This window comes from Gossypium hirsutum, chromosome D12 (genome assembly GCF_007990345.1).
Source record: "Gossypium hirsutum isolate 1008001.06 chromosome D12, Gossypium_hirsutum_v2.1, whole genome shotgun sequence".
Classification (NCBI taxonomy): Eukaryota; Viridiplantae; Streptophyta; class Magnoliopsida; order Malvales; family Malvaceae; genus Gossypium; species Gossypium hirsutum.
In genome coordinates, this window is record NC_053448.1 from 11,176,827 (window position 1) to 11,200,115 (window position 23,289).

Here is a 23,289-nt window from a genome sequence, read left to right on the forward strand (position 1 = left end):
CAAATATGGCCATTGCTATAAATATGTGGATGGAGAGGTGCCGGTTGAAGAAATATCACTGCCACCAATGTAACCCAAAAGAAACAAAACAGAAAGTGCAAAATTATTAGAATGGAATTGAAGAAAAAAAAACACTAAAAAATGGGGTCTTGAGTAAAAACCAAACCTGGGGAGCTTCCATAGGGTAATGTTCAGGGAAATCCACTTGAAGCTGATAGGTTTCATTGGTGTACAAAGTTCCCGCAGCTCATTTACTTCAATCACCCACCTTTAAAAAACAAAAAGAAAATAAATTAAAAAAAGTATCAATTTAAAAAAAAATACAGAAAAGAGAGAATCAATGCAAAACCTTTGAAGATTATCAGTGACTTTGTGTTTGAAACCAGAAGGAGGGTTGACCTGCCACTCTACCAGTTCCTTTTGCAGCCGATTGCATGCAATTTTACTTAGTGCCTAAACAAACAACCCAAATCAAATTCCATCAAACCAAAATTGACAAAAGAAGGAAAGAGTGAAGTAAAGGAAAGGAACGAACCTTGCGAGAAGAGGCGGAAGAGCTGCTCATGCTTATATACGGTGCGTTTGGGTCCTCTCTTTCTATAAATATGAGAGTCTCTTGGAAATCAAAAGGAAAAATAAAAGAAATACTACGGAACAACAACAATGAAAGGAAAGGGAGAGCGCTTTTGAGAAAGAGAAAGAAAGAGCGACGATTTATGAGGGGAGTATTTGGCCCCTCTTTGTGTTCCACCGTTACCTCGCTTTCTCTCTCTCCTTACTCCATGGCTTATATTTGTCAAGGCGGTTTTTCTTTTTCCAAAAAAAAGTCTTCCAAGTCAATTGATTCAACACTCTACGATGTCGTTTCTACCGTCCTTTGATTATCCTTTTTCTATGGCACATATCCCACTATAGTCCACGTTTTAAATTGGTTTTTAAATTTTAAAATATTCTAATTCAGTTCTTGAAGTATTTGTATGTATCAATCAGGTCCTTGTGTAAACACCTAAAGTGATGGCTAGATTGAGAGATGAACTTAATTAATATAATAATGATATTTTGAAGATTTAATTAAATAATTTTGAAGTTCAGTGATAAATCTAGAATATAAATTGTAGTTTGAGGATGTTTTTCGGAATTAATTTTTTTTAATTTAATAGGTTGTTTTAAAAGAGGGATTAGTCCCCCTCCCCAAAAAAATATTTGGGAAATTTCTATTTTCCATAAAATTTTAATTAAGCTCTCTTAAATTTTTTTTAAAAATTCTCATTTATCTCATAAAAATTTTAATTAGATCCGTATTTTTTTTAAATTCATTAAACTCCTAAAATTTTAAAAAAGTTTATCAGTCCCCAAAACTTAATCCTAAGATCTGCATTGTATTTAAATTTAAATCCAAATATGAATCTTTACCATATATTCCCTATTCTCATGGAACAAATATATTCTTTTATGAAAAAAAAACCCTAAAGCTAGAAGATATCAATGACATTTCATTTCTTAAAAAAGAACGAGAATTTATTATATGGATATTTGCAAAGCTGAAATTCGTTTGTTATCTAAAACAGGAATAAAGATATAGGAAAATCAAGATGGGCAAGGATTCTTTTACTTTTTAACTTATTCGGCAGGTATATGCCCAGGGTAGTCACTTCCTTTTGACTCCTGCGATGCTTATTCTGATTTAACCAAACCAAGCATATTCTAGTCTTGCTGACTGAATGCTTTTCCTTTGGCAACAAATCTTTTTGGATAAGCAAATTATGTTTCTCATATTCTGCTTTCATTACAACATTAATTAGAAAGGATGTTCTAGAAGGACAAACACTAGATTAATAATATTCTTTTTTAACATGTCAAACCTTCTATCATTTGCCTTCTTCAGCATGGCCATTGTTTTATGTGCAGTTATTACTACCAAAACAGCTAGGAACGGAGGCATCCGGATGCAGTTATAAAAATCCAAAGGCAGTTCATTACGTAAAAACATGTTTTCTCAACCTTCTTCGCAGGTGATATGTGTTGAGGCCACTACGACAGACATCATAATCTGACATATTTGAATTGATATTTTAAGAACAAAATTGTTGGACAATGAACCTTGTTGATATTGTAGAAATATGATAGATCATATATGAAGAATGATTCATTTGAAGCAACATATTTTGAAAATTGGATCAAATTAAGAAATCAGATTCTTTGAAATAAGGAGATTAGATATGTATTGCATTGAAGACTTATCTCCAACATCCCTACATTATCTTGGACTTTATTAATATATTGTATACTATTTTTGCTAGTATTTTTTAAGGGGAACTTGTTATTGTGAGTGCATTAATTGAGCAAACAAGTGTGTCACTTTGATTATTGATAGTTTTCGGTGCGAAAATTTAAAGGGAGTGATCTAGATCTTTACGTACAAAAGTGAGGCTGCTAAATCAAGGTGTGTTAGGACTTAAATCACCTTATGTATAAGGTTGAAAGATAGTGGATTATTTCACTGAACTAGGCTTTTCAGACATAGGAAAAATCGAACTGCGTAAACAATTGATACATGCACGGATGGAGTGAAATTTATTAAATTCTATTCATTGAAGCTGCCAATTTTCAAGTTGGAAACTCAGTCAAATTGCGATGACTTTTTGGATGGGATCAAGGCATTTCTAAGTTGAGATATTCATAGCATTCGAAGATCTATCTCTTAGCTTTGAAACGCAATTTGTATCACTAGATTTTGAGTTCAAGAGCTCAAGTTATGACTGTTTTAGTGAAGATTGACAAGTAAAATTTATGGACGGGATTATTACTAAAATTATGAGTTTCAGGCTTTTAATTCGAGTTTAAATCATATTAGATTCAATTTTAGGCTTAAATTTTATTATATATGAGGCCAATATTGTATTTATTAAGTCCTATTATTTTATTATTTATTTCCAAATTTTGGATATATTTTTAAGTATTTTAAGTTATTTTGGAGTTTTATGTCAACAAGAAAGTTTAGTTTAAAACTACTTCTTGTTTAGGTTAATTAGAGTTTCAGTATAGTTGAGAGTTTTTCTTTGGATGTACTTAGTTAGCCTATATAAAGACTTCTTTATTGTACACAATTAATAATCGATTCAGCAACTTCTCTCTTTGGTTAATAAAATTCTTTTTTTAGTTTTTCTTTTAAAGAATTTCTCTTAAGTTTTTCTTTTAGAAAAGTTTTAACAATCTTTTAGATTGTGGGGATCGTATCCAAGCTTTTTTCTACCAAGATTTCTTTCTTGGAGAGGAATAGAGCCGTTTGAGGGGGTGGATTCATCTAGTTTCCAATCTTAGGACTTTTACACACACTTCTCATCTTTTATCTTCTTGTTTCTTTTTTTTATTTTTTATGTTCTTGTGTGAAGTTATTACACCTTACGAGAGTTCGGGTCAGTCGAGCATTACTTTATTACTTAAAATTCGGGGCATAAAATTTTACTTTTGATATTTTTCACTATTCACAACAAAGTTGTCCACCTGCGCAGTAGTTACTAATTTAGTTATAACTCGAGCTACGGAATTTGAAATTTAAATCCGTAAATTTTCCCTGAACTAGACTCATATATCTTCTTACCATAAATTTTTTAGAATTTTTGGTTCAGCCAATTAGTACAGTTTATTAGTTAAATTCTCCCTTGTTTCACCACTCGACTATCTTGACCTCTTGTCACTAAAAATAAGCTTTCTCATTGTAGGATTTTCATATGGTGTTCTCACTTGTTTCTACAGAAATAGACTCAATAAGAAATCTATACATATAAACTAAAACTCATAACCATTTTTTACAATTTATAATTATTTTATAAACTCAGAACAGGGGACTCCAAAAACAGTTCTGACCCTATCTTACTAAAATTCACATATCTTAAAATATAAAATTCATTTTGCTACACCATTATTTTTATATGAAAGTATACTCAATAAGCTTTAATTATATATATCATTCAACTTCTAATTAATTTTATACTATTCTAGGTGATTTTTCAAAGTCACATCACTGTTGCTGCTTGAAATCTGTTTCTTTGCAAATTTTACTCTTTCATGATTTCTATGCATGATTTATCACCTAAACATTTGTAACAACAACACCTTCATACCTAGCCATTTTAACAACCATTCATCATCAAATACTTACATATCATTCTTTATCAAAATCATAAATACAAACATTCAAAATAACTAAGTCCCTATACATGCCATAACCCAAACATGGTTCATTATAAATACCGAGTTGTTGTTGTTGATAGTATGGACGATCTCCGACGTCTTAAGTTCCCGAAAGTAGTTTACAATACTATAAGAGAAAGAAAATAAAGAAGTAAGCATAAAGCTTAGTAAGTTTACTAGCAAATAAATAACAACATTTAACACATAATTAAACTCAAATGTCAATATCTCTAGTTTACTCTTTATTTAATCTCATTCTCGTTCTCTTATTGGTTTACTTAGTTAACTCATGATCGTAACTTATTCTTCTCTTGCTGAAACATTGAGTATCAATTAATTATATAGTAAGTTCTTAACTCTTATAACTCATCTGAGCTTGCCATTTATGCTTTTAAATGAACTTTCATTAACATGATTCGTTTACTAGCCCGTTGAGCCACGTTGGAATAATAAGGATACTTGGGTCTTTTCTGATATTAACATGCCAAAGCCATGTCCCAGACATGGTCTTACATGGGATGTTCTCATATCGGTGTCCATGTCATGTCCCAGACATGGTCTTACGAGGGACCTCTCATCTCGGTGCCAACGCCATGTCCCAGACATGGTCTTACATGGTACCTCTCATCTCGGTGCCAACGCCATGTCCCAGACATGGTCTTACATGGTACCTCTTTACCCAAATGTCATGACATTTGTATCCGATACATTCCTCATGTTTCAACGGGGCTTTTTAACACCAATTCTCTGTCATCTCATACTTGAGTTAACATTAAATAAATTCATAAATAAATGCATAATTGCTGGAAAATAACAATATTAATAATAATTATTGAAATATTATATTTATTTACCATAAACTTATCTCGGTACAAAATATAGCCAAATTCACCAACTTAGCCTTCAACTTTATTCTTTCCTTCGTCTAACCTTGAGTTTCGTTCTTCTTGATCTAAAATAGCAAATTTAACTCATTTAATACTCACATTTATCAAAATAGCCCTCGACTCTAACTTTGGTAAAATTACGATTTTGCCTCTAAACTTTTACATAATTACATTTTTCCCCAAGGCTCGGAAATTAAACTTCATCTCATATTCTTATGTTTTATGACATGCTGAACATTTTTTCCTTCTATGGCAACATCAAATTCCCACTCTAACACTTACTTATAAACATTAGGTATTTTTACCGATTATGTCAACTTACTCGTTTTCACTTAAATCGCTTAGCAAAAGTTGTTTAACATAATTTCTAGCTTCATATTCCACCATAAAACATCAAATAAACACATTTCACCTATGGGTATTTTTCCAAATATGAACCCTAGTTTAAATTATTGCTAGAATAGGCTAAATTAAGCTACCGGGGTCTTAAAAACGTAAAGAGTATTAAAAACGGGGCTTGGGATCACTTACTATGGAGCTTGGAAGCTTGAAAACCCTAACTATGGCTTCTACCCTTGCTAAATTCGGCCTAATGAAGAAGATGACCAAAATTGGCTTTTAATTTTGTTTTTAATTCATTTTAATAACTAAATGACTAAAATGCCCTTAATGAAAAACTTTGGAAACATGCCTAACCATGTCCATTTTGTCCACCAACTTAACCAGTTGTCTAATTACCATATAAAGACCTCCAATTTAAAATTTCATAACAATTGAACACCTCTAACATATAGAACTCAACTTTTGCACTTTTTACAATTTAGTCCTTTTGACTAAATTGAGTGCCCAAACGTTAAAATTTTTGAACTAAATTTTTCACAAAATCTTTCCGTGAAATTGTAGGCCATAGAAATATAATAAAAATAATTTTTTCCTCATCGGATTTGTGGTCTCGAAACCACTATTCCGTTAACCTTAAATTTGGGTCATTACAGTTATGCCTCGTATTTTTTTGCTTTTCTTCTCCCAATTAAACTCTGATTAGTGTAGGTTATTTTTATATTATTTAACCTACAAATTTAGCCTATAAATAGGCTTTTTTTCCACCCTAGAAAAATAACCCATAACACAATTGGGTATTAGCTTTTCAAGCTTTCAGAGAATTTTGTGTTTATGTTTTGAGGGTTCTTATTTTTGAGTTTCGGGGTTTATTTTTATCTCTATATTTTGTACTATTTGTTTTTGTTGTTTTAGTGAAATTATCTTTTCCCATGAATTTTTTTCTTCTTCGGAGGGGTTTTTCCACATAAAATATTTATGTTCAATTTTTTAATTTCTTCGTTATTTTACTTGTTCGTTTCTTAACCGAGTTTATCCCTAACAAATCGGTATCAGAGTTAGTTCAATTTCCGTAATCAACCCATTCAGAGATGGCAACAATAAGTTTTGATATTGATAAGTTTGACGGCATCACAAATTTAATCTATGGCAAGTTACGATTCTGATTTAGCGCAATCTTGAGAATGAGGTTTTGATGGAGAAAATGACATTCATCTTATGGAAAAAGTTAGAAACCCTTCACGCCACAAAGTCTCTGGCTAACCAATTGGTATTGAAACAATGTCTATACACGTTCCACATGGATGAAAGTGAGCACATTAGAGGTCACATCAGTCAATTTATTACTTTTTTGAATGATTTAAAAAATGTTGAGGTTTAGATTGATGATAAAGATCAGGCTATGCTATTATTGTGCTCTTTACCCCCTTCATACAAGTCTTTCAAGGAGACTTGATTTATGACATAGATAATTTCTCATTCGAGGATGTGAATAGAGGTGATCATGGGCCGGGTTTGGGCCAGGCCCAAGCAAAATGTAAGGTCCGCTTTCTAGGCCCAACCTGATCTGAAAAATGGGCCTAAAAATTTGCTCAAGCCTGGCCCGGATAAAAATGCTAAAACCTGGGCCTGACCCGCCCATATTAAATTTTTTTATATTATATTATTTTTTTACATAACTTTTAAATATATATAATACATCAAAAATACTAAAACATTAAAATAAATATTTTTGAACAAATTGAAAATAAATTTTAAAAAATATGTATACTTAAATAATACTAAGATAGATGCAACTTAACAAGAAAATGTCTCTAAAATAATACCAAAATTAACAATAAAACAAGTGTTATACAATGTCCAAACAATAATAACAAAATAGTAGCAATATAATGGTGAAATGGTAGCAAAATAGGGAGAAAACAACAATAAAATATCAATAAAATAAATAAAAAACAGTAATTTTTTGGCATTTAGTGAATTCAGGTCGGGCTCAGGCAAAAATGTCTTTTTTTCCCAAGCCCATTTTTCGAGCTTATATTTTTGCCTAAACCCTCCTACTCTTCGGGCGAGCCTTCGGGTCAAGCTGGGTGGCCTAGCCAAAGAGTAGGTCTTGATGTGAAGGGTCATCTGTTGAGTAAAGACAAACTTGACAACGAGTTTGGTTAAAATAGCAAGTCAGATAGGCTAGCCTCGGTTTTGGTAGCATCAAGGAAACGAGACAAGAGATGTCGTTATTGAAAGAAGTTAGATCATATCAAGGAAAATTGTAACAAACTGCAAAATAAAAGGGTTGCTGAGAGTAACGAGGAAGATTTAGCTGGTGCTAATTTGATATTGATAAGTTTGATGCCATCACAAATTTCAATTTGTGGCAAGTTTCGAATTACGACAATTTTGATTTAGAGTAATCTTGAGAAGGAGGTTTTGATGGAGAAAATGACATTCATCTTATGGAAAAGGTTAGAAACCTTTCACGCGACAAAGTTTATGGCTAATCGATTGGTGTTGAAACAATGTTTATACACGTTCCACATGGATGAAAGTGAACACCTTAGAGGTTACATCAGTCAATTTATTACTCTTTTGAATGATTTAAAAAATGTTAAGGTTCAGGTTGACGATGAAAATCAGGCTATGCTATTATTGTGCTCTTCACCCCCTTCGTACAAGTCTTTCAGGGAGACCTTGATTTTTGATAGATAATTTCTCATTCGAGGATGTGAAGGGTCATCTATTGAGCAAAGGCAAACTTGACAATGAGTTTGGTTCGGATAGCAAGTCAGATAGGCAAGCCTCGATTTTGGTAGCATCAAGGAAATGAGACAAAAGATGTCGCTATTGTAAGAAGTTAAATTATGTCAAGGCAAATTGTTACAAACTGCGAAATAAAAAAGTTGCTGAAAGCAACGAGGAAGATTTAGCTGGTGCTAATTTGGCCAATGACAAGGGTGATGATTTCTTATTGGTGTCAACAAGTAAAAGCTCTAAGTTTACATCCGAGTAGATCTTGGATTCGGGGTATTCTTTCCACATGTGTCCCAACAGGGACTGGTTTTTCACATACAATTCAGTTGAAGGTGGAGTTGTACGTATTGGGAATGGTTCACCCAGCAAGGTAACCGATATTGGTATTGTTAAGATCAGGATGCACGATGAGACAATTAGGACACTGTTAGATGTCAGATATTTGCTTGACTTAAAGAAAAATCTCATCTCTTTAGGAATTTCAAACTTGAAGGGTTGTAAAATTAACATCGAGTCAAGCGACATTAAGGTATCCCGTGGGTTCTTGTTTTGATGAAAGGTAAAATGATTGACAATCTTTATGTTTTGGAAGAATCAATGGTGACTGGTGAAATAAGACGTCCCTTGTTTGTTAAGGAGTCGAAGTCGACTCATTTGAAGCGGAGATAACTTGGTCATAAGAGGGAAAAAGATATGATTGTTTCGTATAAGAGAGGTTCTCTTTTAAATGTAGGTTTTGAAAAGATAATGCATTGTGTTCGTGGAAATCAAACCAGGGTCAATTTTGATTTGGTAGTGAACAAGAAGAAGACTAGAAGACTTCCAGCTTCTAATCACTGCTTCGACTCAGTTAATATATTGCATAGTTCGAGATAAGCCCGTGGCCGACTTTAGTAAAGAGGGCGTTGTGGAAATATGAGTCAATGTGGAAATTTGTAAAGTTATGCATCGTATTTTTCAGCTTTTTTTCTCCTAGTTAAACTCTGCATTTAGTTCCCACTTAAATTCTGATTAGTGTAGGTTATTTTAATATTATTTGACCTACAAATTTAACTTATAAATAGACCCTTTTTCCATCTTAGAAAAATAACCCATAGCACATTTAGGTCCTAGACATAGACTTTCCCACTATCACACTTCTTTCTAACAACAACTATGGATTTTCCACACGAAATAATTTCTTTTTTCCTTCTTTTCTCAAAATTTATTTTGGGCTTGTAACCATATATTCAGCATAAATCACATTTAAAAATAAATTCAACTTGCATATTCAATCAAATACAATAACATGGTAAACAAGAAATTCTTATTGTAGTATATATATATAACTCAAGGTCTAGTTCAACCTATATTAAAGGTAAATCTAATCAAGTCCATAGTAAATTCACATTATTACTATATTAAGAATTTTATTAAACTTCAATTTAAGGTCACTATTTTTTTAATAATAATAAACGAATTCATGCAACATAAAATCATGGAGGCTGTATTTATAGGAGTTTCAGTGGCTAAATATAGTAAAGGCAAGTTGATTAAATTAATTTAAAATAGTTTGAAAATAGTTCAATAAAATTAGACTTAACTAAAAATAATTTCAATTGGTTAAACTATTTTTAGCTTTGCTATATAAGTGTTACAAGTTAAGAAGTTCACTTTTCTTGGACTCTAAAAATTTCAGTAAAAAAAATTCAAAAATAAAAGGGCTCAAATGTTCATTGCACTCATATATAACCAACCAAAATATATAGTAAAAGATTAATATTATATTATTTATATATATCGAGGAAAATATTATATTATACATTTTTAATATAGTATAATAAAATTTATTTATAAAAAAGTGCATAGTCAAAGTTGTAAATTTGATTTATAATTTCAATTTATGATAAAGACGTGTTTGAAGACCAAATTGATAGAATTTGTAAATATAAAGAATCAAATTTGTTGGATTATTTAGAATCAAAACCAAACTAATAGAATGTATAAGTGTCGGTGGCTAAGTGTTAAACGATGTCACGCCATTATTTCTATTAACAATTTAACTGAGGGTGACAATAACAAAAACAATAAAAAAATGTTAGTGACAAAATTGAAAATTTTTGTAGTTTGGTGACAAAAACAGAAACACATTAATAGTTGGGTGACTAATGCTGTTGTTTAACCAAAATAAATTTACCCTTTTTGTGGCCCTTAATGTTTCTATGGGCTTGAACCCATTTCTTACCCGACATGTTTCCTTTTCGGCCCTAACTCGAAGATCTGATCCAGTCCATGCTTTGTTTTCCTATGTCAGTTGAAACATGAACCGCCCGACGTTTTTTTCCACTTCCAGTGTTTTACAATTACATCTGATTTGCTGAGCTGACCCCAGTCAGACATTGATCCTTCAATCCAGCTGCGACTCCAACTCTCAGAGCCCCATGAGGAAACGAGATTTAGCTATTCTTATGCTCTCTGCTTTCGCCATATTCTTCTCTCTTCAGGTTCGTTTATTTCCTGTTTCTTCACTTCTATTCATCTCACGAACCATAAACCCTAGAAACACATGGGCTTTTTAATTCCCTTCTATATCCATTTTTTACTTCCTTCTTTGTTTTGTGTAGCACGAGGGAGATTTTTCGTTTAGAGAAGCGTGGTATCATTTATCCGATGAATACCCGATCAAATACGAAGCTGAACGTCTCCCCCGCCTCTCGTTGCCGATCTGAATGGCGACGGAAAAAAGGAAATCCTCGTCGCCACTCACGATGCCAAAATTCAGGTTATTCAATTCTTTGTAGAATTAATCAATTTATTTGTGTGGCAAGAAAAACTATTTTTTTTCTAAATTATGAATTTGATTGAATTCGGAACCTACTAGGTATTAGAGCCACACGCACGGCGTGTTGATGAAGGATTCAGTGAAGCGCCTTTGCTGGCAGAGGTGTCTTTGTTGCCTGATAAGATCAGGGTTGCTTCTGGTAGACGTCCCGTAGCCATGGCCACCGGTGTTATAGATCGAATTTATAAGTCTGGGCAACCTCAGAAACAGGTCCTGGTTGTTGTTACTTCGGGTTGGTCTGTTATGTGTTTTGACCATAATCTCACAAAGTTATGGGAGAATAATTTGCAGGTTTGTGTACTTGGGGTTTTGTATTTGATCTATTCTGTAACTTGTTCTCAAATAGTGTTTTCCTGATAGGCTTGGGTTTTTGTGGCATTCAGGAGGATTTTCCACATAATGCGCACCATAGAGAGATTGCAATTTCGATAAGTAATTACACCTTGAAGCACGGGGATTCAGGTTTAGTCATTGTTGGTGGGAGGATGGAAATGCAGCCCCATGTATGTTAAGCTAAGCTTTTGTTGTTGTTTTTGTCGTCATCGTCGTCGTTGTAGTGTCCCTTCTCCAGTTATAAGCTTAAAATCTTGCTGTACATTTCTGTTCACCAAGTCTGGGTTCTTAAAACTATTAGATTCAGATTACATAGGAACTGATTTTTTAATAACTTTTTAGCATTGCAGTGTTTAATATTACCAAGACTTGGATATATGGTTTGTGAAGTGGTTTTCTTTATGTTACTTATCTTCGGTTAATTAACAAGTTTCCTTAACATTATCAGTTATACCTAGATCCTTTTGAAGAAATTGGGATGGCAGAACGAAGTGCCGAGCAGCATAGAAGAAGTGCAAATGAAAAGGAGGTATGGATGTATCATTGTCCATCGATGTTAAACATCTGCTTGCTTATTATTATTTATGTTGGTATTCCCATGTTTATGCAAAGAGATTTAGTAAAACCCAGGCATGTTAAGTCTGCTGCTGAACAGCCCCCCATTTCACACACTTTCTTGAGTGCTTCCTTCTGTTATGTTCCATTTTTTTTCTTTTTGTTACTTTAGTCTTTTTAAACTTGTCTGTCAAATACCTAGAAGTTGTCATTCTGGCATTAACCATTTGAACCTGTCAAAGTTCAAAATGATTTCTATTATTCTCTCTATTTGAGCTCCTTGATGTTCCTGCACTTCTATGCACAAAATCCGCAGCATTAGAAATAAGTGGATGTCACTCCTAGTTTCATGATCTGAATACTGATACATTGTATCCTATATAGGCTTCTGAAAACTCTGGAACTGTGAATTTACGTCATTTTGCTTTTTATGCATTTGATGGACGAAAAGGTGGACTTCAATGGTCTAGGAAGAACGAGGTATGCTTCTTTATTTTCAGAAATATTTTTTAAAATTTTCATCATTATTTTCTGTTGTTCTCTTTGCAGTTCTGCATATCTTTCACCAAATGTTAAGCTTTTGGAGAATATAAGTGCTGCTTTATAGTTGCTGTCACCTTATTTGCAAGTTTGGTACCTTTATCAGCTATCTTCTCCTTCGCTACATGCTGATATAATCATTTTATTTTTTGGTTTAGAATATTGAAGAACATTCTTCAGATTCATCACAGCTAATTCCACAACATAACTACAAGCTTGATGTGCATGCTCTGAACACTCGTCAACCTGGTGAGGTATGCTTTAAGGCCATTTGGATTATTATATATCTCTGAAGGAGGTTATAAACTTTAAGTGCTTTGGGGAAAAAAGATACTAGTAGCTGAATCTTATTTGTTAATTGACTCGTCATAATTCAAGTAAAAATCATAGGCAGCTGGTTTTTTTCTAGCTTCACATCTGTTTTCCTGGTTACATTCATCTTTGTTTTGTGAGTCAAATTTTCAGTCAAATACGAGTCTCATTTCACCTGCTATTAAAGCACACTTGTTCTCTCATGTTTCTAGTTTTCTGTAACTTTTAACTAATCTAAGTTGTGGTTATTTGTCTAATTGCGTTGGTATGTTTATTTCTTTTAAAGCATTTCCCCTATCTAGATGATTCCCAATGCGATAATATTTTGATTTTTTTCCAATCTAGTTGAATCAATCCCAAGTATAGAATCTCTTAGACATGTGAACTGTAGTTTGAATGCAGGGAATTTAGAGAATCAATCCTTGGAGTTATGCCACATCATTGGGTAAGCTATTATTAGTACATGCTAATTATGAACTCTGTTCTTTTCATACTCAAGAATGTGAGGGATTCATGTTACATCTATCTTTTTTCTCTAGGATAGGAGAGAAGATACATTGTTGAAGTTGTCACATTTCAAGCGACATAAGAGGAAAACATTGAAAAGAGTACCTGGAAAGTCAACAACATATCCTTTTCATAAGCCTGAGGAACACCATCCTCCAGGGAAGGATGATTCAAAAAAAATATCAAACTTGATTGGAAAAGCTGCCAAGTATGCCGGTTCAGCAAAATCTAAGAAGGTAAGTTTTTCAATGGGATATGCGTACTTCTGTCAAAACATTCATTCAGAAGTTTAGAGGAGACTATGGACATGAAGGTTTTTCAGTTATTTGGCTGGTTTCATTTTAGCTGTGATGAAATGTATCTTGTAGTTCATTGGAATGACACCTCATATGCACCTCTTTTCTTATAACTGTATGTTCTCCTTTGTTGCGACTTTTCTATGACTTCGATGCATCTAATTGCCGCCTTTTGCTGCTCCACTTAGTTGGTCTTGTACACTAGGAGACCCGACCCTGTGACAAACTTATTTACTGAAGGATATTGCTTATATTGTATGACCTCTCAGTTTCATTATCTTGTCAGTTTCTCTTTTGTGATTTCCAGATATATTCCAAACTGAATTTTTCCTTGCAAGATATGTTTACCGTGTATGTTTTTAATGATTAGTTTTTTTCCCTGATTCACGAAGGAAACAGTCTATGGAATTTATCTTATAAATGCCTATAATTTTCTTCTTTACTTTTTTGTTGCAGCCAATGGCTTATATTCCAACCATAACAAACTACACCCAGCTCTGGTGGGTTCCTAACGTTGTTGTGGCCCATCAAAAGGAAGGGATAGAAGCTGTTCATTTGGCATCTGGTCGAACTGTATGCAAGGTGACTGTTGACTCTCACTATGTACTTTTAAATATAATGCTTTGTGAGAATGGCTGAACTAATTTGTGTCTAAATTTCTTTCACTGTCTGTTAATATGAAATGCTACTTTTGTAACTTGAAAGTCAGCCCTGTTTTTTTTTTTTTTTATCGAAAATCTTTTCTTGATCTAATTTTCAGCTTTAGTTATATATTTTTTCTTCCCTCATGAAATATGCATTGCAATTGTCAAATGGACCTACTGTTAGCTTTTAAATACAATGTATTCATGCTATATGTCAAGATTGTATATTGCTATACTGAATTGACGGATAATATTTATTGATTTCATCAGCTTCATCTTCAAGAAGGAGGCCTTCATGCTGATATCAATGGAGATGGAGTCCTGGATCATGTCCAGGTGCGGGCTTCTCTTTTATTTTATTATATTACCTTGTACCAAATTGTTTTTGTTGTGCATCTCATATTTAAAAATGACTCCATTAGTACAAATGTTCTAACTACTTCTGAAGTGACCACTTATATTTGTTCTCCTCAGGCTGTTGGTGGAAATGGTGCTGAGCAGACTGTTATTAGTGGATCAATGGAGGTGCTGCGACCTTGTTGGGCTGTGGCAACCTCTGGAGTACCAGTTCGAGAACAACTATTTAATGCTTCAATATGTCATCATTCCCCTTTCAATTTATTCCAGCATGGAGAGTTCTACAGAGGTTTTGGTCGAAGTAGTCATGTTGCTTCTTTAGAAGTTGCAACACCCATTCTGATCCCCAGAAGTGATGGACATAGGCATCGTAAGGGGAGCCATGGTGATGTTATTTTCTTGACAAATCGAGGAGAGGTATGCTGCTGTTCTATGTCTAATGTTTTTGTAGCTCCCATGGCATTGGATTGAAGATGCATGCATTTGAGTTCTGAATTCTTTTCTAAAAGAAAAAGAACAATATCTTTTTGTCATTTATTTGAACCTATAGATTTGAAGTTTATAAAAAATGCCTTCCTAGATTTTGGGTTTTTGGAATATCTAGTTAAGTACTTTATTAGGCAGAATCTGTCCTTATTTCATGTTATGTGTGAACATGGAATGAGTGATACCTTTACTACTGTGGTTTTTTGGATGAGAAAGCAAATTTATCATCCGAAGGAAGCAGTTAAACTGGTAGGTCAAAACTTTTCTAGCCCATTTAGCTAGAGGACAATGAATCATACAAAAAAAAGAAAAAAGAAAAAAGAAAAAATGGAAAGAAGGCAGAGCCATTTAATCCCCAAGTTATACAAAGACTCCTATTTACAGGAAGTTTGCTTTGATTGTCCTTGCTAGTCTTATTTTGATAGCCTCCTTAATATATGCAAGATCTTGACAGAGGATTCCAGTAACCTGCCGTATATCCTGTTATTCCTCTCCCTTCTTTCCTGATAGATGTAAGCATTCCGTGTAATAGAGATGGACACACTCTATAGGTAACTCTTTCATGTGAAACTTCCCCCCCTAGTAGCCACTCCTCTGTGAAGCTGACGTAGTTGCACAAGCTCCTTGGCTGGTATTGTGCAATCTTGCAACTACCGGGTTCAGTAATTCATGTATTGTTTTTATTTTGTTAGATTTTTATGTAAGCTGAAGATTTGGGAACTTAGAATGCATTAATCCTCGCAGGTAACTGCATACTCTCCTGGCTTGCATGGACATGATGCTGTTTGGCAATGGCAGCTCCTGACAGATGCTACGTGGTCAAATCTTCCTTCACCTTCAGGGATGATGGAAGGCGGTATGGTGGTTCCAACATTCAAGTCGATCTCATTGCGTGTGCATGACAATCAGCAAATGATCCTTGCTGCTGGAGACCAAACAGGTGTAATTATTTCTCCTGGAGGAAGTGTATTAACATCAATCGATCTTCCTGCTCCGCCCTCCCATGCCCTGATTGCCGAGGACTTCTCGAATGATGGGCTCACTGACCTTATTCTCGTAACCTCAAGTGGAGTATATGGTTTTGTCCAGACACGACAACCCGGTGCCCTCTTTTTCAGCACACTGGTTGGTTGCCTTTTACTTGTGATGGGAGTACTCTTTGTCACTCAACACTTAAATTCAATGAAGGGTAAACCTCGTGCTTCATCTGGTCCACGGTGAAAAAGCAGGTTCATTTTATAGTCTTGACTACCAAAGATCACCCGACAGTTGAGTGAAAGATGGCTGTAATAGAAGTTACAACACTCTGGAATTCCAAGAGATCGAAGATTTTTAGGCTTATAGTTCTCGACTTTGTATGATTTATGTTATGCAGATTTGGATTGAGAATGGAGGTGGATCATGTAACTTGTTTTGAAGTTAAAGAAAGTTTTACCATAAATTTTGTGAAGTCTCGATTATTTTTTTCAATTTCGATCATCTTAATTGATTGTGGTGGTATTTATTACATTCATAATAATAATAAACGCGGTGTAACTGAAAATGCATCTGCGTTGCAATTTGAATTTCTAAATACAACATAAATAATACAAGTAAAACGAGGGAAATAAAAGAAAAAAACTCGGGCATTTGAAAACACCAGTAAAAGATAAAAAGAGCAACATTAATGAACAACCAGAAAGCCAGGGTACACTGCAAAGACCTGATTAATCAATCAATACATCATCATGTCAGCAGAAGGCATAAAGGGTTGATTGGTTGTGGAAAAATTCCATGGATTCATTAAACTATCATCATTGAGCTGATGATAAGGATGACAGTAGGCCGGCTGGTCAAAGTTAGTGTCACTTTGGAGAACCCCATTGCTGGAGTTTATGAAATGAATGATTTCATTGAGAGATTGCAACCTGTTGCTGAGCTCAGTCATCTGAGCTCTAAGAACCAAGTTCTCAGCCTCAACGTTGGAGTAAAGCTGCGTGGTGACATTGATGCTTGTGAGGATCTGGTTATTGTGGTTGGTGAGATCAGAAACTTGGGCCATCAGATCATCCAGGTGCTTCTGTTTACGCATCCGAGAGCGACGTGCAGATTCCCTATTGGATAGCATTCTCTTGCGCTTCCTTTCATCCAAAATCGGCTGAAAATCCTCCGATGAACTCGAGCTTCTCAGCGTGCTTGAACCTGAGGATGCTCCACTGCTTGAAGTAGCCATAAGTAACAACAACAATTATAACAAAAAAAACAGAAGAAACAATAACTGGCCTCAGAACCCAGAAATTTTATTATGCAAAGAAACTCAGATATGGAATTATTTATGAAAAATGGTGAAGAAAAGCTGAAGAAAATAAGAGCGGGCTATGGGGTTACAATCAGAGAGAGAGAGAGAGAGAGAGAGAGAGAGAGAGAGAGAGTTCATGAAAAAACGTAGAACCAGTAAAGGAAAACAACAGAGAAAGATTGAACAAGATGGGTCCTGCGCCTCAGAGTAGAGTTTATCATAAACCCAGAAAGGAGGATTTCACTGAGTACGGGAGACATGAGTCCTCAAACATCAGGGACAAGATGTTGATGAGCATTCAAAAACACACAAATAAGAGGAACAACAAGGAAAGAACTATGAGATATTGATTATATTAATGTAAGATAAAAAGAAAACCAGAGATGGAAGGACGAGAGATCTAGAGAAAGAAAGGAGTTCGTTAAAAGCTAAAAGGGAAATCAAGATGAGATGAGAAAGTAAAGAGGTTGATGAAGTATTTTATTGTGAATTTTATAGACAGGAAAATGCCCACTGGAAATTTAAAACAGATAAAAACTAGGAAGTTGAAAAGTATGGTCTTTTTATTAGCAAGTAGCAGTTGCAAAATTGATGTTGGCAAGCTTGCTTAGTTACCCCACTGTAAAAACAATGAATGGCTACAACAGTGTCATGTAATGTTAAGGGTTTTTTTTTTTTTCTACTTCTGTCGGCTTCAGACAGTCGTTTTCTTGCTAGCCTGGCAGGTTGCAGTAAATCTTCATTTCAGGATTGCAATTTATGTTGTGTTCTAACAAGCTAATTCAAGAAAATGGTGAAGTAAACCAATAGTGCTTCCATGGGAAAAAGGACACTGTTCTTCACGGAGTCTCTATATAAGCCGTACAAGTCACATGCATTCATGTCGGATTTCTGAAGATTGGTCCCCATAAAAAAATGCAGGCACTAGTGTTTTATGTTTGCCATTATTATTCTTAAATTTCAAGCTCATGGCTGGTCTGGTTTAAAGCATGTGGCTCCTGCAAAGACCCAGGAGCTGATTATGGCGCTCTCAAAACAATTTTATATTTAAGATTCTCTTAACTAATCTTTTGTTTACTGTGTCAGTAGCATATAATGTAAATTCTTTATTCATCTCTTAATTACCTTTATTTATTTAATTATTTTAAGAATCCGAAAAATCTGGACATCCAATGTACCACAACCCATTAATTTCTTTTAACAATGTTGAAATTGTTGGCTGGCTGGCTGGTTTAGACTTTGAACTGACCACATTGATTTTTTCCCAGAGGGAAATAATAAATAATTAATTAAGTAGTTCAACACAACAGCAGATATTTGATTTAGAATCCTTTCAAACACATGCATATGCCCCCGAAGGTTCCTAGTTGCTGCAAATTGCAAACATTGTTTATTTTACTTTTTAGACTAAAATGTGGGCGCAAGCTATGATTAAGTTGATATATTGAAGGAACCTTCAAGCCACAACTATGGTTTTGACTAACCAGGGTTTAAAGCTGTGTTTAACCTTGATTAAGCCTTAATGCTTGAACAGGAAAAGTAAAAATCCAGAACTGTTTCAACCCGGATTTATTTTATTTCAAAACCCGAACTAATTAACAAGGTGTTAAAGACAAAATGTTTTGCTCAATTGGTAAGCTCCAAGGTAGTAGAATTCTCTATACCAATACCAATACTGTTTCTGTAAGCAAAGCTAAAACAATGTGGTGTAAGCATTTGTTGATGCAGCCTCTGGGTGGTAGTGAAGCATCTCACTCAACATCATCCCCCTAATCATTTCTTCTCCCATGTTTTCATCAATGTCGAGATTAATCGGGACTCGGGCTGGTGGATTGCACCTTGGATCATATAGTGTTGCCATGTAAGGATGTTGGAGTGCTTCTGTGACAGTAATTCTCTTGGACGGGTCGAAAATAAGCATCCTTTGCAACAAATCTATGGCTAAAGGATCGGCTTGAGGGTATAAACGAGACAAATGGATGCCCGTAGAGAAAGGAAGTGACTCGATATACCTTCTGGCTTTGGGATTATCAATAAACTGAAGATCAGCCTCCTGCTGGCTTCCGAGGACACCAATAATTAGATTAAGCTGGTTGAGGCATCCTGTTCCGGGGAAGATAGGTCTCCGACCAAGAATCTCCGCAAAGATGCATCCTACTGACCAAACATCAATGGAGGTGCCATAATTGTCGCAACAGAGTAAGAGTTCGGGTGAGCGGTACCAACGGGTGACAACGTACTCTGTCATGAATTGTTCATTGCCTCTGCTGGTTCGAGCCAACCCAAAATCACATATCTTGAGGTCACAGTTAGCATTGATAAGAAGGTTCCCTGGCTTCAAGTCTCGATGCAGGATGTTTGCCGAGTGAAGGTACTTCAGCCCTCGTAGTAGCTATAATATAACACCAAAGGTTAGTTACAAGCTGATGAACACATTTGAAAGCAAAGGTAAAACTTCCCAGTACCTGAAAAAGAAAATACTTGCAATGATCATTAGAAAGTGGCTGAGAAGACTTGATAATCTGAAGCAAATCGGTGTCCATAAGCTCATAAACCAAGTAAACATCCTTAAAACTGGTTCTCTGAGTTGGCATCATAATATCTTTCAAAGCAACCACGTTGTCATGTCGAATTTGTCTGAGAAGTTTCAACTCCCTCAAAGTTCTCAACGCATCAACGTGATTCAGGAACACATTGCTGATCTTCTTTATAGCCACTTTCTCATTGGTTTCCCTGTTGATTGATGAGCATACAATACCGTATGATCCTCTTCCTATTGGCTTGATTGGAACATACTTTGTGTCAACCTCGAATAGGGTTTGCCACATTGTATAGTAATGCTTCCCCATTGGCTTCTCCCCATTCGGTGGCTCCACCGGCATTGCCATTCCTCTGAAATTCCCACATCACCAAAATCACCATTAACAAAAAAAAAGAAAAAAGAAAAAACTTAAATGTAACCCAAAAGGTTAAAAAGAAAAAAAAGGGTTTGGAATCAATTCTTACTTGCCGCTTCCGCTTCTTTGTTTTGATCCTTTTTTTTTATCTGCTTTTTCACTTTTTCCCTATAATGAAAACCAGGAAACCCAACCTTTTCTGCTACCCTTTTATTTAATCAACCAGCAACTTCAAATTCCTCAAAATTTATCATTCCCTTGTAAAATTTCAAACTTTCACCTCCACTTCTTCCAAAAAAAAAAAAACCCTTTTTCCCACTCTTTCTTTTAATCTCTAAACCAACTCCAAATTCACAAATTTGAAATCATTCCACTGTAGAAAAACAGAAAGCCTCTTCATTTGTCTTTCCCAAAAATGAAAGCTGGGTCTTTATGCAAAATTCTTATCCAAAACAAAGACAATTGACCTTATCTGAGTCTAAATTTCTGATCAAAGAGACAAGAGAGAGAAGAGAAGATATAAGGGGGGGGGGGCGGCAAAGCCTTCTAAGGTTCTTAACCATTACTTGAGTCCAAGGAAAGAAATAACTAAAATTGACTAGAGCTTTTGTTTTCCATCAATAATTCCTATCAGTAGTATAGGAAAGTCAGAATGGAGGTGAAAGCTTTGCCATCCCAGTGACTAAAGTTGGCTTGGCTGATAAAAACGTGCAAGGAATGCTTCTTCTTTTCAACTACATTGGCATTTGTCTTGGCTTTTCCTTCAATCATCAACTCCCCATTGTGACTGTTTCAACGATACATTGGATTTCCCTCTATTTTCAAGTAAAGCTGCCGCCCACGTGCCCGCACCGTTTTAGGCCGCCTGGCTTGCTTTGGTTTGCCGAAATCCATATTCCCCACAATTGCAACTATTTACGAATGATTCAGATTGAATAAAACACGTATCATTGTGGCCTTTGGGTAACAAATTACTTTACATGATGGTTACTACGTACATATTTTTTTAGTAATTTGAACTTGTCACGTCTTTCCTTTTCATTGCTTAAAATTGCACTCGAGAGACTATGAGGAGAAAAAAAACAAAAAAGCAAAATGAAGATCAATATAAAGGATTATTGGATTGAAATTATTTATCATACTTTTTTACAATAAACCTTCACCAACGGAAGGTACGAACATGGCGGAAAAAAGAAGGTACACGACCGCCAAAAGCTTTAATCCCCAAGCCTCCATAATTCCAGTTCACGCGATTAATCTGGATTAGAGTTGGGCTTGAATTTTTTCAAGTTTGGTTTATTAAGTTTCAAATTCTTTGAATTTAAGTTAATATACTTTCAAATTTAAATTTTTCGAGTTTAGATTATTTATATTCGGTGTACAGCTCAAGCAGACCCAAAATTAAACAAACCCAAATACAATCCGAACCCCAATTACATGCCAAAGCCCAATGGCCCAAAAAACCTAAAACTATAAAAAAACCCTAATCCCCCGGCCCACCTAGGGTCGCCCACTTGCCCTCTGCCAGCCGCCATCGCCGCTCGTTCGCTGCCGGACGTCCCATCCGCGTCCATCACCGTCCATCCACTTGCGCCGCCAGTCACCTGCAAACACGCAGTAGCAGAATAAAAAGAAACAAATAGGAAAATAGGAACAATGGGGAGTTCGGCTACATAAGCCGAATATGAACTGTAATGGGGGCTCTCTCTTTTTTTCTCTTTTTTTTTTTTCGATTCTTGTAACAAAAATAGATATTAGCAGAAAGAAAAATAACAAAAACAGATTCGAGGTGATTTGTTTGCTCTTCCTTTCGATTTTGTAAATGTGTTTCTTCTATTCTATTTTATTTTCATTCACGCATAAACATATTTATAAATAAAGGCAGTAAATAAAAGAAAAAGAGGGTACCTTTCTTACAAAAGTCGCGCCGGAGGAGGGGGAAGTCGAGTGGTTTAGCCCCCATTTTCGCGTCTTTGGTCCCTTTTTTGTGAGTTTTGGCCCTAGATCCACGATCTGGAAGCAACCGGCCTAAAAGAGGAACTAAAAAGGTTCGGTTTTGCACCTCCGGCCGCCGCCCACGGCGGTGCTACGACGGAGGCACACCGACGATCTAGGCCGGATCATGGCCGGATTTGAGAAAGGGGGAGAGAGCTTTCTCAATTTTTTCTCAAAGGAAAAGAAAAAATGAAGATTTTAAAAAATTTTGGGTTTAAATAACCCCATAAAACGGCGTCGTTTGATTTTGGGGGTTCAGAGGCCAAAACGGCGTCGTTTTGGTCTCTGACCCTCGCGGTGACCCGACCCTGGGGGAGGATCCGCGTGTTTTTGGCTCTTGGGTTATTTGCACAATTGATCCTTCCGATTTTGTGGCGCTTTCAAGGAAGTTTTTCGCATATTTTATAATTTTGGCCATGAATTTTCGCGTCTGTTTCGATTTGGTCCCTCGACCATGTGCGTGCTTTTCACTGGAACGGCGTCGTTTGGTCAGCGAGGGAATATTCCTCTTTTTAATCCCTCCCTTTTTGCGCGTGTCGCAATTTGATCTTTTTCGTCTTCTTACTTTCAAATCAGCCCTGTATTTTTGTTTTATTTCAATTTAGTCAGTGTTTTTTAGCATTTTCTTATTTAACCTTATTATTATTGTTGTTGTTACTATTATTAATTATTATTAATTTTATTTTCCTCTTATTTATTTGTTACTATTATATTTAATACATTAATTAGTAATATATATTTTTTGTAGTTTTATTTTTATATCTATATATATGCGCATACATACATATTTATAATATATATACGTCGATAACCTTTTTTTTATTTTATATAGATATAAATACTTATATGATATATATACTTTACACTTCATATATATGTACACATATGCATATATTTTTCAATTTATATCTATATATATACATACTTATGTTTTTTATGCTTTATAATTTATATATATACATAGATATGCATATTTGTTTTTTTTTACATGTATATACATTCATATAATTTATAATTTATAATTTAAATATATAGATGCACATACATAAATATTTTATTTTTATAATTCGTATTGTTATCGTTGTTTTATTTGATATTTA

The 23,289-nt window shown here is 34.9% G+C and overlaps 3 protein-coding genes, 1 long non-coding RNA gene and 1 pseudogene across 5 annotated transcripts; 1 reads left to right on the forward strand and 4 right to left on the reverse strand.

The window, feature by feature from the left end:
• LOC121224675 (probable ubiquitin-conjugating enzyme E2 18) lies at positions 1-670 on the reverse strand. Its single transcript, XM_041108459.1, has 4 exons — positions 536-670; positions 350-453; positions 166-268; positions 1-58 (listed from the first exon to the last, which is right to left on the reverse strand). The coding sequence occupies exons 1-4, from the start codon at positions 563-565 to the stop codon at positions 56-58; spliced, it is 240 nt and encodes a 79-aa protein (XP_040964393.1). The 5' UTR covers positions 566-670; the 3' UTR covers positions 1-55.
• A 9,832-nt stretch (positions 671-10,502) lies between these two features.
• On the forward strand, positions 10,503-16,460 carry LOC107945822 (uncharacterized; annotated as a pseudogene).
• Positions 16,461-16,552: 92 nt separating this feature from the next.
• LOC107945823 (bZIP transcription factor 11) lies at positions 16,553-17,943 on the reverse strand. Its single transcript, XM_016879968.2, has one exon. It carries the CDS (start codon positions 17,229-17,231, stop codon positions 16,734-16,736), a length of 498 nt encoding a protein of 165 aa, XP_016735457.2. The 5' UTR covers positions 17,232-17,943; the 3' UTR covers positions 16,553-16,733.
• Positions 17,944-18,851: 908 nt separating this feature from the next.
• Positions 18,852-21,138, reverse strand: LOC107945826 (mitogen-activated protein kinase 7-like). 2 transcript variants are annotated; one of them, XM_016879970.2, is made up of 3 exons: positions 20,304-21,138; positions 19,763-20,189; positions 18,852-19,689 (listed from the first exon to the last, which is right to left on the reverse strand). In XM_016879970.2, exons 2-3 carry the CDS (start codon positions 20,183-20,185, stop codon positions 18,991-18,993), a joined length of 1,122 nt encoding a protein of 373 aa, XP_016735459.2. In that variant the 5' UTR covers positions 20,186-20,189; positions 20,304-21,138; the 3' UTR covers positions 18,852-18,990. The 2 variants fall into 2 exon arrangements, with proteins under 2 accessions (XP_016735459.2, NP_001314426.1); NM_001327497.1 differs by lacking the exon at positions 20,304-21,138 and having other exon boundaries at positions 18,967-19,689; positions 19,763-20,219.
• A 388-nt stretch (positions 21,139-21,526) lies between these two features.
• Positions 21,527-22,354, reverse strand: LOC121224677 (uncharacterized). Its single transcript, XR_005922370.1, has 2 exons — positions 22,103-22,354; positions 21,527-21,798 (listed from the first exon to the last, which is right to left on the reverse strand). It is a non-coding gene; the product is annotated as an uncharacterized lncRNA (long non-coding RNA).
• Between the last annotated feature and the right edge of the window lie 935 nt (positions 22,355-23,289).